Source organism: Anolis carolinensis, chromosome 1 (genome assembly GCF_035594765.1).
Source record: "Anolis carolinensis isolate JA03-04 chromosome 1, rAnoCar3.1.pri, whole genome shotgun sequence".
NCBI lineage: Eukaryota > Metazoa > Chordata > Lepidosauria > Squamata > Dactyloidae > Anolis > Anolis carolinensis.
The window spans coordinates 178640112-178656420 of record NC_085841.1 but is presented as its reverse complement, the minus strand read 5'-3'; the positions used below and the strand labels follow the sequence as shown (position 1 = coordinate 178656420).

The following is a 16309-nucleotide window of genomic DNA, read 5'->3' as shown; positions in this document are numbered from 1 at the left end:
AAATGAAGACGTGGTAGTTAACCAGCACTACAGTTTTGTTTTCTATAGCATGTCTATATGTGCATCCCCACTGTGGACAACCCTATAAAACTTAGGGTTGACTTGCTATGCAAGCAACAAAATGGTTCGTATCTGCGATACTAGTCAGGGAATTTTCTGTAACACAAAAGCATTCCCAATAAGATTCTCCCCCCCGCCCCCCCCCTAAAAACCCAGTCATTTGTCTTTCAAACCCCTCAAGTGAATCCAAACACTGAGAAAAATATTTACAACTCAGAAGTCTGCATAAACTGTTCTAACACACACAAAACAGGGGGCACAACTACGTTCAATGTAATCAAACTGCAGGAAGATGGGACAAATATATTTTGCAAGTTGGAAACACAGAGGGCAAGGAAAGCTGTGTTTTTTTCTCCCTTACCTGAGCATCTGGACTCAGGCATTCTGCTGCTCTTTGCATGGCTGCAGAAAGTGCTATTCACATGCTAGATCCAAAATCCACATAAAACAAAAGACTCTAAAAGGAGATAAGGAGCACAAGCACTAAAGCAACACAGATACTAGCAAGGAAACCACCTTTATGAAGCATCCAGAGCTTCTCATCTAGCTTTTGACCTGTTCATCCACAAGAAAGATTAACTTGTCTCTCCTGAAAATCCTCCTCCTTTTGTCAAAGGAAGACAGCCTGCTTTGCAGAGCACTCAGCCTGGGGGAGTGGCAGAAAAGAACAGGAAAGCCTTTGCTGTGTGCTTGCAGTGTGAAATACCTTTGCTCTTCATGGTGCTACCCTGCATTTCTTCTTTACCGCTTGTAAAAGGATCTGAAGGACAGCATAAACACTCTCACAAAATTTCCACTCCCTACATTTAAATCTGCAATGAAAACTTCCTGCTAGCCTTACTGTTCAGGACTTCACAGCAGAATCAAAGTTGGGATTGGGAGGGAGGTGATAATTTATGGGACAGCGCCATTCCTGACTCAGTAGGCAGTCATCTGGCTCAGAAGGTGCACAAACACAAACAACCTGGTTTTCCTCCTTCCAGGGGCACAAAGTACATACTTGCTGCATTTCTTGATATGTCTACAGTTCGAAGGTAAAAATAATATCTGTATCATCTTCGCCTACTCCTTATAGTAAGTCATACAGAAAAGAGTATTTCCTGCTTCTTTTTAAAAACATTCCTGATGCAACCCCTACAATCAGCGAATATATACCTATAGCAAGACAATCTCATACAGATTTGGATTTCATACCCAAAAAGTTCTTACATTCATTTCAGTGACCAAGATACTCAATCACTTGTTTAAGTTTCCATGTTCTAACAAGGGGGCTTTCATGTTTCCTAAAAAGAGTATGTGTGCATTTGTCTTCAAAATTGCCTGTCAATTTATGACAACTCCATGAATTTCATGGGGTTTTCTTTGGCAGGGGATACTCAGAGGTGGTGAAATATAGCCTATAGTCCCTGGCATTCATTGTCGGTCTCCAATGCAAGTACTAACAAATGATACTGAAGTGTGAATTTATAAGGATTAATCCACATAAGATCATTATAAAACATACCACTAATAGTTAAAACTATTGTGTGCTTTCTTTGCCACAGGAGACAATGGCAATTTACTTAACTTTTATCTGAAGTTTTCAGGGCCATGATGGGGCCTGTTACCAAGAACTGGGCAGGTCAGCTACATGTCAAACATTAAGTGTATCCAGAAAGGATCAGGGCAACCACAGAACCATACAACTGCATCTTTGCAAACTGTACCCTCCCAGTTATCAAAGCACCTATGATATCTGACAATCTGCATTTCATTTTAAGGATACAACAGAAATTTAGAGCACAAGGAGACAGAAAAACGAGACCAGGTTAAATAACATACAAGTTCTAATACCCTAATCACATACGATTACAACATGTGCTGAAACCTCATTCCACATGGGTACTTGTAAGATCTACAGCCACACAGACAGCCCTCCTTCTCCCTATGGGCATTTTATACTACACAAGTTGCAATAATTCGACCTCATTTTCGGCCAGAAAAAAAGTTCAGTGTGAGGATTCTGGGGGGGCTGTATGCTGTCTCAAGGCTGCCTTTTACCCATCCTTGAAATGACCATAGGGAAATAACTCCACCAAACCTGAGAACATATAAAATCTAACATAAGTATTAAGTCTACAGTATGACCGCTACCAAACCGATACCAATAGAACAGAGCAAATGGGTACTTGTAAGCACCAATTTGCTACTGAAACAGTCTTAAAGGTTTTGAGACTTGAGCTTCTTCAGTCTCGCTGACTCCTTCTAAAGACAAAGAGATGCTAACTTAATCTGGCTGCTCCACTTGTTCTCAAAAATTACATTGCTTTCAACCAGCCAGCCAGCCATTGTTTGTCGAAAGGCAATTTTTAAACTTTCCAAGCTAGTGAATGTCAGGATTTAGGCTGTGTCAAAACCAAATTCGCAAAATGTTGGAACCTTACTCTGAATTTGCAAACAGTTGGGGTGGGGGAGAGAACATGGGCACTCTTGTCACTGTTTTGGATGTTTAAATGTTCATTGTGTAGCCCTGAAAGAGTTTGGCTCCATCATTACAACTTCTAGGAAGGAATCAAAGGAGGAACTATATTTTATTTCAGCCCTTAAGGAACACAACACAACCCTGAACCGAGCACAACATACCCATCTGTATAGACCTCTAAGACAAACTTTCTTAAACTGTGGGCCATGACCCCATTTGAGGTCCCATAACTGAATGTTAGGAAACTTGTTTAGCTTGCCTCCTAGTGGCTGTTTAAGATATACATATGAATCTGTTAGCAATAACATGCAGCAAATGCTTCAGCTGTACTTTATGGAAAAGCCTTCTAATGCCAAATTTTATTGATGGCTCTTTTTTCTAATTCAGAAATACTTCCTTCAAATTTTGATTCTAAAAAACTAAGCTGGTTTCATAAACCATATTCAATAATATACAAAAATCAGTCATCTACGATTAAAAATTCAAGAAGAATTTGCCTTCAGTCTAGCAGGAAGGAATTAGTTAATATCCCTTCCAAATCCCTATTTGGGTTTTTTTTTTTGGTGGGGCAGGGGGAGGAAATGAGATATATTTATATATATATGAGTGAGAGAGAGAGAGAGCATGTATGTGAACATATCATGATGGAAACAAAAAGAGGGAGATTGGTATGGGTCCATTCCAGGCACATGTCCCATTCTGCAACCTGAAATCTTTTAAGTTGGAGGTACAAATCCTCAAAACACCTCATTGTGGTCCCCCAATTTAGGAGGAAAAAAAGGAGAACCAATCAAGTATATTTCTGCCACTTGAAGCTACAAATCAAACATGTGAGCATGGCAGGAAACATTTTGACGATGTTCTATGACCTGCAGTAACAAATATTCAGCTAAAATGTGATTCTTTATGTAAATATAAACAACTACATCAATCTTATTACTACGCAAATTGGCTTTCATCTATATATATAAATGAGTGATGGCATCACGGCAACCCACAAAACAACAAAACTACAGGCCCCCCAACCTCGAAATTTGACAACACAATCCATCATCCACGCCTCTAGGTTGATACAACAAAAAGAAAAGAAAAATAAAGTCCTAATTAGAGGGAGAGCAATAATTGTTTTATCCAATTGCTGCCAGTTTAGAGGGCTAAGCTCTGCCCACTTGGTCTCCTAGCAACCGACTCAGCCCAGGGGACAGGCAGAGTCAGGCCTCACTTAGGCCTCTTTCACACTGCCTATAAGAGACAGATTATCTGATTTCAACTGGATTATATGGCAGTGTAGACTCAAGGTGCTTCCACAGAGCTATATAACCCATTTATAATGGACTTAATGTCAGGGGAAAACCTTTACCCTTTACCTTAACTACCACCAGTTCCTCAATACTTTATTTCCCATACCACCAGACTTCGCCACAGCAACGCGTGGCCGGGCACAGCTAGTCTTTAATAAATGGCAAAATTACATATATGCTGAAGAACTGTTTTAAAAATAAATTTCTTTATGAGTTATTACCAGTAAATGTTTGATTTATATACCTATTTTATATATCCACGGTCATATAAAAATTTCTTAGACAAAAAAGTGGAAAGGGTTTAAGAAGCCCTGGTCAGAGGAGAAATGGAGGCCAAGTCACTTAAAGGCAGGGACAACGTGTGATTCCCACAGCAATTTAACCAAGAGCGTTGCTGCAACACTGCTCCGAAATGTGTCTAAGGCTCTGTTTCTGGACATATTCATGAGGCTCAATTTCTAGGGCCCATTTCCTGGCCATATTGATGAGGAACAGCAGAATGCGACAAAATGCAGGAAATGGCTTTGCATGTACAGAGACACCAATCAAGCAAATTACATTTCCAGAGGTTCTTTACCTTTTCCACCTCCCACTTTGATATCAATAGTATCTTAGCTATTGACACCAACCCTAAAGAGATTCTGATGCCACTGTAGCCCATCCTTGGCTTAATCACCTCATCTTTGTAATGTTTTGAACCTGGCTTATAGCACTGAACCATCAAACCATGCCAGATTTGCGAGGGCCTGCCCACTGAAGAATTTGGCAGACACCCTTTTTCCCTTGCTTTGCCTTGACTGTCAAGCATGGCCACGCTGAGATGCTGCCAACAAGGGACAATGGCTCCTTGTAAGCTTTTAACCAAACAAAATGTACTCTCAAACATACTCAGGCCTAATTATGACATGGGAAACAGACATCCTGTTGTTATCACTGCTAGTATCTACAGCTTATGCACTTCTTGACAGACAGCAAAAAATAAGGGAACTGCTCAAAGCTTCTCAGCTTCACAGAAAGCAAGCAAGCATCCCATTTCAATGGAATATTAAGTAGATGTTAGAACACAAGGATCTCTTCTAAGCAGAAAGTCTGTACAGAAGAACACTTTTCTCTGTTTTCACTGGCAGAACTCTTTGAGAATTTCTGGAGAAAAGGTTGCTAGTGACAGGCTTGGCTCCAAATCAAACCTACCTCTTAATGATTAGTGATTCAAGTGGCTGCACAAGAAACAGCAGTTCCCACTGTACGTCAACAGCCTGAAACCATAATTGTCTAGATGACTCACTTTTCTAACACACATCCAACCAAAACAACGAAATTCAATCTGCCTGCTAGCTGATGATATTAATTCAAACACAAACTTCTAATAATAGATCACAGCAAGTTTACCAAAGAATGAACACTTGTTAATTGTAATTTTAGGCTTTTTTTAAAAAAAGAAGAAGTTATCCTTCATGCTAACAGAATGACAAAAAGATGTTAACTTTATTCAATATAGGACCCACTCCCTGTTACAACTCACAGGAGCATTATATTTTCTCACCATAATTCACAGAACATTAGGTGGTAAAGAGATAAAAGAAAATTTGACCATCTTAAATTCTGCCTTACCTCTTTTTACACCAGTTCTCCACCTCCATTACCAGCTGTACTCTTCTCCTAGCCATTCCAAAATGTGTGGGGAAAATATGACATGCACAAACCACTGGAGTACCAACATTGCTTTGAGGGTCCTCAGAGTCCTCCACCCAAAAGATTAAGTCACAGCAAAGGCTTCTTACCAATCAGGACGTAAATATTTTTGTATGTCAAGTAAATAAAGATTACAACCATTTCATTGTTGTTATATACCTTATGGCAACCATAATATGGGGTTTTCTGGAGTTCAGAGTGTGTGACTTGCCCATGGCTAAGCAGGGAATTGAACCCTGGTCTCCAGAGTTGTAGTCCAATGCTCAAACTACTACATCACACTGGCTCCCATTGCGACTATTACCCCTTCTCCCATGATTTAGAATGAGGGAGGGGGGAATGTAAGATAAGGAGAGAAAGCATGGTCTTCCAAGATGCTCCCCAAGCTCTGGCAGTCAAAAGGGATAGAAGCATACTTTTTTCTGAGCTGGGAAATGAGTTGGGATAACTAAGAGTAGCTGTCATCTTATGACTAAAGGACCAGAGAAAAGGAGTTGCATTCTATATTTTGAGATATAGGCCCAAAAATGTATGCATTTAATTTATGTATGCAATTTGTTATTTTTACAGAGAAATGCAAAGTGAGGTTACCTGACATAAATGGTTTCATTTGGTATTTAGGCAGAAGACACACCTGACAGGTTAAGCATTCCTTATTCAGAATTCCAAAATACAGAACCTTTGCTTTCCGAACCCCCAATATGTACAAACTTTGTTTCATGAACAACATTGTTTTTAATGTGTATAAAATTACATCCAGGTTACATGTATAAAGTGTATATGATACACAAATAAATGTTATGTTTAGATTTGGGTTCCAGCTACAAGATATCTCATTATGTATATGTAAACATTCAAAAAACCCTCAAAATCCAGAACATTTCTGGTCCCAAGCATTTCAGATAAGGGAAACTGAACTTGTATCATCAACTTTCTGCATGTCATGAGTTTTGATTGTCCCTTATTGCTGCTTTGAAACATTGTGTTCATTCCAAAGCAATGACACGTCACTAGCTAATTGCACTTGTACAGGAGTGACATCTACCTGTTAATAAACTGAAAAGAAGCAGAGATGGAATCCTTCTGAGAGCTGGCTCTAACATCTTAGACCTACGATTATGCAGAGAAACACCACCATTCAATGCCAGGACAATGTTCTGGGACATCCAGTCAGCACAACACTTGCCAACACCATGCCCTAAGCCTTTGTCTACTGGCACTAGACTTACAAACCTCATGCCACCTTCAAAAAAGTAAAATGCAAGGGGAAACTCAATCCACTGGGTTTAAAGGACAATCATTTAAGCCAAGTATTTAACATAAAATAAAGACTAGATTTGATCCTCTAGAAAGCAGACTGGTCTCAATAAAAGACAATATCTGAGGCTAATGTGAAGCATCAAAGACTCCAGAGGCATCTTAAAAATAAATCCATAATTCTTCAACAGAACCTATTTTAAAGCACATGGGTGAGTAAATCTCTTCTTTGTGAACACAAAATCTAAGGTCCTGAATGCCCATTGTGGGAATTCAGTAGAAAAACGCCTCAGAACACCAAGGGCCAGATCTCCAAAATAGCTTCTTACTTCACAATTATTCGAGTAGCTTTCAGAGCACGAGGCAAGGTTGTTGTGTGCCTTCAAGTAATTTCTGACTTATGGTGACCATAAGGTAAGATTTGCTCAGAGAGAGTTTGCCTTGCCTTCCTCTGAGGCTGAGCGAATGTGACTTGCCCAAAGACATCCAGTGAGTTTCCATTGCCAAGCAGATTTGAACTCATTGTTTCAATGCTCAACCCATTATGCTACACATATAATCCTGATAAAAAGTAGTCTTCCCTGCTTCAGATATGTTAGTCAAAAGTGTTAGTTTCCAATATTTTTTCAAGTATTGTTCTATTTTTTTAATCATAACTTATTGTTATTTTGTCATTGTTTTAGAAACCTGCTGGAGCAAGAGATTTGTGACAGGTGGGAGCCAAAGATCTCTTATGGTGATATGCAAAGTAGTATCTTAGCTTCCCCATGCCATCATCCCCTGTCCCCTTCTGCTACCCTAAAGGAAGAATGGGCAGCTACACTCTTTGAGAATTTCTGGAGGAAAGATTTCTAGTTACAGGCTTGGCACCAAATCAAACCTACCTCTTAATGAGCAGGGCCATTTTCCAGGCTGGCCAAAAAGGTCACATTTTTGTCTCTGTGTTTAATGTGCCACTAAAGTTCCAGCAATATTGAATTATATGTAAAACTGTTTAAAAACTAGCTGAATTTAAAATAATAATAATTCTGCACTAAATATTTTTGATTTAAAAACTTACTCTTGGTTAACAAATAAAACCTCACTCACACTATGAATTTTATACTTACACAGAAGCAAACTTTAAATAGTTAAATTTATTTTTATTAACATAAGATTAGCTATTGTGTTGACTACTGATACTGAACTAAAAAGAAGTAAACTGAGTATGATAATGGCCCCTTCCACGCAGCTGTATAAAATCCACATTGAACTGGATTATATGGCAGTGTGGACTCAGATAACTCAGTTCAAAGCATATATTGTGGATTATCTGCCTTGATTTTCTGTGATATGTGGCTGTGTGGAAGGACCCTATGTAACACATTTTTATTTCTGGGTTATAACTGTCATTTCCTAATAGGTTCTATCATAAAACATAGAAAAAGTTAAAAAACTTATTTTTGTGGGACACCCTGCAGCACATTTTTCTATAATTTTTCAATGAATATATCACAGAATCTCAACCAATTCAACATAGTTTGCAGCAGCCACAAATACAAAATTTCTGGAGTATAACAACTACTTTCAAAGTAAGTACTGTACCACACAATTAAACATGAAATAACATTTTCATAACAGATTTTTTCAAAAAAAAAATTACATAGAGTTTTATTTGTTCTTTTTCTCATTGACGGGTGTATTTAGCTACTTGCCAGGGAATTTTGACAATAAATGACGATGTCAATTTTTCTTGGTGGAAAAAAACTATACCTGGCCCACAGGATGCATTTTTCCTAATAATGCTTTAGTGCTTTCCCTTATCTTGCAAACCTTAGCCTTTCCTTGTTTGAAGATGGCTATTCTGAATATAACATGTCCTTTGTATCTGTGGGGGATATGTTCCAAGAACCACCCATCTCTGTGAATACCTGAAACCATGGATGATATCTATATATATAAAAGAGTGATGGCATCACGGCAATTCACAAAACAACAAAAGTACAGGCCCCCCAACCTCAAAATTTGACAACACAACCCATCATCCACACCTCAAGGTTGATACAACAAAAAGAAAAGAAAAATAAAGTCCTAATTAGAGGGAGAGCAATAATTTTTTTTATCCAATTGCTGCCAGTTTAGAGGGCTAATCTCTGCCCACTTGGTTGCCTAGCAACCAAGGGACAGCCAGGTTTCAGTTAGGGGACAGGCAGATTTAGGCCTCACTTAGACTTCTTCCACAGATTATCTAATTTGCACTGGATTATATGGCAGTGTAGACTCAAGGCCCTTCCACACAGCTATATAACCCATTTATAATCTTATATTATCTGCTTTGCACTGGATTATCTTGACTCCACACTACCATATAATCCACTTCAGTGTGCATTTTATACAGCTGTGAAGAAGGGGCCTCAGATAATCCAGTTCTGAGCAGATAATATAAGATTAGAAATACACAGTAGAGTCTCACTTATCCAACGTAAACAGGCCGGCAGGATAAGTGAATATGTTGGATAATAAGAAGGGATTCAGGAAAAGCCAATTAAACATCACATTAGGTAATCGTTATACAAATCAAGCACTAAAACATCATATTATACAACAAATTTGACAGAAAAAGTAGTTCCATGCGCAGTAATGCTATGTAGTATTTACAGTAGAGTCTCACTTATCCAACACTCGCTTATCCAACGTTCTGGATTATCCAACGCATTTTTGTAGTCAATGCTTTCAATATATCGTGATATTTTGGTGCTAAATTCATAAATACAGTAATTACTATATAGCATTACTGTGTACTGAACTACTTTTTCTGACAAATTTGTTGTCTAACATGATGTTTTGGTGCTTAATCTTAATTTGATGTTTAATAGGGTTATCCTTAATTCCTCATTATCCAACATATTCGCTTATCCAACATTCTGCCGGCCCGTTTATGTTGGATAAGTGAGACTCTACTGTACTGTATTTACAAATTTACCACTAAAATATCACAATGAATTTAAAACACACTACAAAAACATTGATTATGAAAAGGCAGACTGCGTTGGATAATCCAGAACATTGTATAAGCGAATGTTGGATAAGTGAGATTCTTCTTTAATATGAAATAATTACTGGGATAGAATAATGCAGAACAATATAATCTCTAAAACCAGGACAGTAAATAAACAGGGGAATTCCACACAGGAAACAATCAGGGCCAGCTAACACCTCCCAACAAAGTATTCCCATCATCAAAGTCTGGCAAATCCTGTTTTCTCAGGGCCACAGACAGTAGAAGCACATAAAATATCGCAAACAACACCACTCTGAAAACAAGGGAATTCCAGACAGGAAACAATCAGGGCCAGCTAACACCTCCCAACAAAGTATTCCCATCATCAAAGTCTGGAAAATCCTCTGTTTTCTCAGGGCCACAGACAGTAGAAGCACATAAAATATCGCAAACAACACCACTCTGAAAACAAGGGAATTCCAGACAGGAAACAATCAGGGCCAGCTAACACCTCCCAACAAAAAATTCACTCAGGGAGGAAACAGCCAGGCTTTAAAGCTGCAAGGCCATTACATCCTAATCATTTTTCCTAATTGCAGCATTCATACTTGCCTCCAACAAACAAAAAAACCCAATCAGAAATATTGTATATTCACAACCTTTAGGAAATAATATCCCCTGATGGCGCAGCGTGTTAAAGCGCTGAGCTGCTGAACTTCTGGACTGAAAGGCCACAGGTTTGAATTGGGGGAGCGGAGAGAGCCCCCACTGTTAGTTCCAGCTTCTGCCAACCCAGAAGTTCGAAAACATGCAAATGTGAGTGCATCAATAGGTACTGCTCCGGCGGGAAGGTAACGCCGCTCCATGTAATCATCCCACATGACCTAGGAGGAGTCTACGGACAACGCCGGCTCTTCGGCTTAGAAATGGAGATGAGCACCAACCCCCAGAGTAAGACACGACTGGACTTAATGTCTGGGGAAAACCTTTACCCTTGACCTTAACTACCACCAATTCCTCAATACTTTATTTCCCATACCACCATACTTCGCCACAGCAACGCGTGGCCGGGCACAGCTAGTTTTGAGTATATTTTTACTATACGTGGCTGAAAGAATATACAGAATCATGCTGGAGGGTCTAGAGAGGCACACAAATACTTCTGGCAAAGTGGAGAAATATTTTGTGGAGTGCAAGTGACACAGCAGATATCAAATTTGGAGATGAAGAGACATACTGTATAACGAGGCCATTTCACCTCTTCGTAGTAAACCAATTTTTTTTCTTTCTGTAATCACTGGTATCTAAATGAATGTGTATTTTTATACTTACCCTCTGTCCCTATGCACTGTAAACAAGAGCATATCTATATGCACGTATGACTGAGGACACACTGAAACAGTCTTGATCAAATCCCTAATTCCTGACCATTTTGTATGCCACAACAGCTAGCCCGAGATACGCATAGTATAAATCACTAAAGGGATTAGTAAAAATTTACATGTTTTTTTCATGCAGTGTGGGCTTTATAAAACTCAGGTTCCAATACTCCCTTCCATGACCTCAGAAAACCACTGTAATCCATCACAGTCTCCTACCCTAGATTTAAGGAGATAATGTTTCTTAACTGAAAGAGCTCTAACTAGAGCTCTTTGAATAAGAAGCTAATATATTAGAGGTTGCGGCTCTAATTTTCCCCAGATATCTGACATGTTATGATGGCTTAAAGAACATCTGTTAGGAAACCATTCCTTGAAGTGAGTCCACTAATGACAGGTTTCTATTCCTGGTAGACACCTATTGTATGTTATTTGGCAAGTCAATTTGAAACCATTTGGAATTGAGTTTCAATTTCAATTCTTGAAGGTAACATGGCTTTTCTAGTGCTGTTTGAGATCACAAAACATTCTAGCACCTAAGGTCTTTTCACACTAGACCAGTGGTTCCCAACCTTTTGTCCCTCGGGTGTTTCGGACTTCCTGATGATTGACCAAGCTGGGTGGGACTTCTAGGGACTTCTATGATGTCCTAAACAACTGGAGGACAAAAGATTGAGATTCCCTGCACTAGGAAATTACAGTACTATGATTCTGCTTTAATTACAATAACTGTGTTCTATGAAATTTTAGGATTTGTAATTGTTTTTTAAGCTAGTAGAGCTTTTTTGTAGAAAATCCCAAAAACCAATTCACAAACAGCAATTCCAAGGATACCATAGGATTTTGCCATGGCAGTTAAAGTGAAATCATAGAGCTATAACTGTATGGTTTCTTAAAGTCCTTTACAGAAGATGTAGCCAATCATCGTAATACTTTCCATCTCTAGCACACTACCAAAGACCACTAATTTCTCTTAATGATTGCACTAAGTCTAGCAATTCGTTTATAATGGCTGTCAGACAAGATAAAAGACCACAGAGAATCCCACCTCTTAAACCATCCTGAGAATGTCAACAGGCAAAAATCTCAAAAATAGCCCTCATGGGAAAGCATGATTATAAAAGAGACGAAAACTACTGAAACATGGTAAAGATGGATAAACAGAGGTTAATACCACCCTAAAATGGGAGAGAAAACCTAACACACAACAAAATCTTGAAGAAATAGCTTATTTTAGTTTTCCACTCTGTGTCCGGAGATGGCATGAGATGGGGATCATGACACTGGCTCCTATCTCCATTTCACTCTTCTCAGAAAATAGTCTTTACATTGTTGGGTTACATTCCATTTTCCTAAACAATCACATAACCATTCTCTCTTCAACTCTTGAGCAAAAAAGGCCTGTTTTTATCAAAGGAAGTAAAAAACAGACAGGAATAAAACATTTACAATTTTGAAGAAACTTTTGCAATCAAGACGTTTATACCATGTATGCTGTACAAACCTATGAAGCCGACTAATTTCAGCAGAGTTTAAAGCTAAAAATTATTGACCACATTTTTGTCATGATGTATGATCAAAATGGTATTCTGTACAAAGACAAATATCATAATCCTTCTTATGATTTATTTATCTCCTAGACAAATGCACTTTGGCTAAAATGGCCAAAATAAATAAAGACCGTCAAACAGCTAAAACAGCTGAAAGTGAACAGAAACAGACTCAGCACCATGGGGCTTAATCCATGATTAGTTCAGAATTATAGCTGAACCATGATCATTGGCTAGCTCTCCTCCTACCAAATCATTTGCTTATTTCACAGAAGCCAGAAATCTAAAATGTGTTGTGATAGTCAAACACAAATTTCCTCCAGAAGCTGTAAGAATACAGTATTTGCCACCCAAAATGCTCATTTACTCAGTCCAAATTGGCTACTAGAAGACTAGCCTGCTTCTAGACTGGCCACCTGTCAACGACAGCTCCCCCAATTTTATGACCCCAACACACACCTCTATCCAAATAACCTTTCATTAGCAGAAACTAAAGCTATATTTAAATTAAATCTCACATTTAAAAAAAATAAAAATTATTGCAGACAGACTAACAATTATTAGTTTAGCGTGGTGAATAAGTAACTGATCTCTGAATTAGAAAGCCCTTCGTTTGAATCTAATATCTGCCATAAATTCATAGATAGACAATCCTCTTAGTTTCAGTGTCAACTGTGATATTTTTGATATAAAGTAGGTTTTCTATATTCATGGGGGTGAGAGGCACTAGAATTCAGAAAAGTAGAAAAAACACTTTTTTTTTACTTGAGAGAAAACTTCTCTAGGAATGTCTAGGTCCTCACGTCAAATTGATGATTAACTTCTGTCAGAAGTTCACACTGGACTGAGAAATTGCTAGAGATGACATATTAATCAAATCAAATAATCAAATCTGCAAAACTTGAAACCCACAAATGATGAGGGTTAATTGTACATACACATATTGCCACATTTTGCTATAGGGCTGCTGTACCTATTTCATCTAAAGATACATGGGAAACACTTTGAATAATACTCTGCTTGGTAAAATGAAACAAAAAGGGGAAAATTATTCATTAAGGAGTTCGCAAAAAAAAAACCTAGGTACTTTTACTCTGTTTAATGAAACCTTTAAATTTTGAAAAGATAAAAGGAACAAATAGAATGAAGAAAATTTCCATACATATTATGATTTAGACATGAGTTAATACTGAACATTCACAGTGATTATGTTTTCTCAATATGAACTATGGCCTGCAAGCAAGAATGCATACCCCGTTAAGGAGGGTTCCTGCTTTGGAATCGGAAATCTACTGAAAGCAAGACTTGACAAACAATTATTTGGATCACTAAAGAGTATTTTCTAAAAGCTCATATGTTCAATATTGAAGGGTTACAACCTAGAGTTAAAAGAAAGCTGCTTGACACAAAAGCCAACTTCTAGCTAGCAAAATAATAATCAGTTTAAGCCTGAAATCATACATATCCCAAGTGGCTATTAATGCAAGTACAGTAAGTTGTTAAGCTCACTGAAAGCAAAAGTACTTCATACTGTTATCTTCGTGCAGTTGGTGTGATGGTTCAGGGTGCATCTACACTGTATAATTAATGCAGTTCAACAACACTTTAACTGCCTTGGCTCAATGCTATGGAAGTTGTAGCTTTACAAAGACATTGAATTTCTCTGCCAAACAGTGTTACAACTCTCATTATTCCATAATATTGTTCCATGACAGTAAAAGTGGTGTCAACTTGCATAAATTCTACAGTGTAAATGTACCCTCAGTTTCACTTCAAAGTATACTAGCAATCATGCACAGTAGGAATATATAATTGTTGAACTTTGTAAAAGAAGAAGAAGAAGACGTTATAAAGGAGTGCATCTGCAACCAACTCATTCTCCTTTCTTCTAGTGTTATCCATGGAAATACTGCCCAGAAGAAAAGAAAAGAAATCAAGTAATTCTCTCTTCCTGTTTGTAAACTTCCATCTGACCAAAATACTGCTAAAAATATTTTGGAATATGGAACATCAAAATGCATTGCTGCTTAAACTCGCAATGACCTATAGTTCCCAGGGCTGGGAGTGATGAATTCAAAACTTTAATACAGCTCAACTACAGCCAACATTTATTTTGTGCAAAAATGTAGGGAAAACGCAAGGCAACATGGCTCTTCATTCAGGCTTTTGAATAAGGACCGCCTATTTGCAATGATAAACTTCCCGTACTAGTCTCAGGGTTCACCCCCCTTTTTAAGATTTCTCCCCCATGATCTTAAAGCACTTTAACTTCCAACATGTTTACAAGTCTTACTTAGTGCACTTTTGCCCAGTCCATTTTTATGACTTTATTGCTGTATTTTAACCTGTGTTTTATTAAGGGTTGTCATTTTATTTATGTCTTTTAAAATTTTCATTTGCGTTGTTGTTCGTTTCCTGATGTTCTTGTACTTTTGTTCTGCATTTGTAAGCCGCCCCGAGACCCCACGGGGAGATGGAGGTGGGGTACAAAAATAAAATAATAATAATAATAATAATAATAATAATAATAATAATAATTATTATTATTATTATTATTATTATTATTATTATTATAATGGTATTTCCATGAGGAGCCACAAAGGTCTTACAACACCAATCTTTGGAATGTGTCCTCCTGAAAATGAGCAAAACCACAAGATGATGCTCTCAGTACCCACTTTTTATTGTTTATTTTACTTTAGGGAGATAAAGGACAAGTTGAACCTATATTTAAAATGGACACAAAGTGGTTAGAATTGCCTGTATTATTTATAGCTGCTATAGCTCTCCTTTGTTTATCATACATTTCTCACATGGAGTCTTCTTTAACTTTCACTATAGACCTTCTTGTCATCAGGTGCCTTCAACTTAACTCCATTCATGGTGACCCTAAGGTTTATTCAGAAAGGGCTGAGAGTGTGTGACTTGGCCAAGATTCCCTAGTGGATTTCCATGCCTGAGCAGATATTCAAACACTGGTTTTTCTGGAACCTCAAACTGCTACTCTATGCTTGCTCTTACTAGACTGCTGGTCCATGTCAAATTTTAAAAGAGAAGGAAAAAATCATCTTCATTTTGTAATTACTATTTGGTTTTGTTTTACTTTCTATGGGCAGACCTTGAAAAACGCAAATTTATTTATTTATTTACGTCATTTTTATCCTGCCTTTCTCACCTGGAGGGACTCAAGGCGGCTTACAGATCTGGCAAAAATTCAATGCCGATAAAAACAGCAATACAATAAAAACAAAACAGTTAAGAAACAATTTACATTAAGCATTAATACACATGGAACAATATACAAAACTTAAAACATATAAAGTGCATAGTTCCATTCATCCAAAATTGCGCACGTGAGGCAGATGGCACCGATAGCAGGGCCTCCCCAGACAATCTTAAAGTTCTAGTAGGCTCATAAGAGGCGATACGTTTGGACAGGTAAGTTGGACCAGAACCGTTTAGGGCTTTATAGGTAAAGACCAGCACTTTGAATTGGGCTCAATAGCATATTGATAGCCAGTAGAGCTGACGCAACAGAAGAGTAGTATGCTCCCTGTAAGCCACTCCGGTTGTAAGTCTGGCTGCCACTCATTGCACTAGCTGGAGCTTCCGGGCCATCTTCAAAGGCA

The 16309-nt window shown here is 38.0% G+C and overlaps 1 protein-coding gene across 26 annotated transcripts in view; it reads right to left on the bottom strand.

Annotated features, from left to right (window-relative positions):
• Positions 1-16309, bottom strand: part of lrrfip1 (LRR binding FLII interacting protein 1) — a 145768-nt gene that overhangs the window by 91848 nt on the left and 37611 nt on the right. For 4 of the 26 annotated variants that reach the window (XM_062960669.1, XM_062960718.1, XM_062960755.1 and 1 more), the window contains exon 1: positions 422-475. The exons of the other annotated variants lie outside the window; for them this stretch is intronic. In XM_062960669.1, coding sequence (XP_062816739.1) covers positions 422-460 — 39 coding nt within the window. In that variant the 5' untranslated portion in view covers positions 461-475. Of the gene's footprint in view, positions 1-421; positions 476-16309 lie in introns of those variants that run through there. 26 annotated transcript variants of the gene reach the window in all.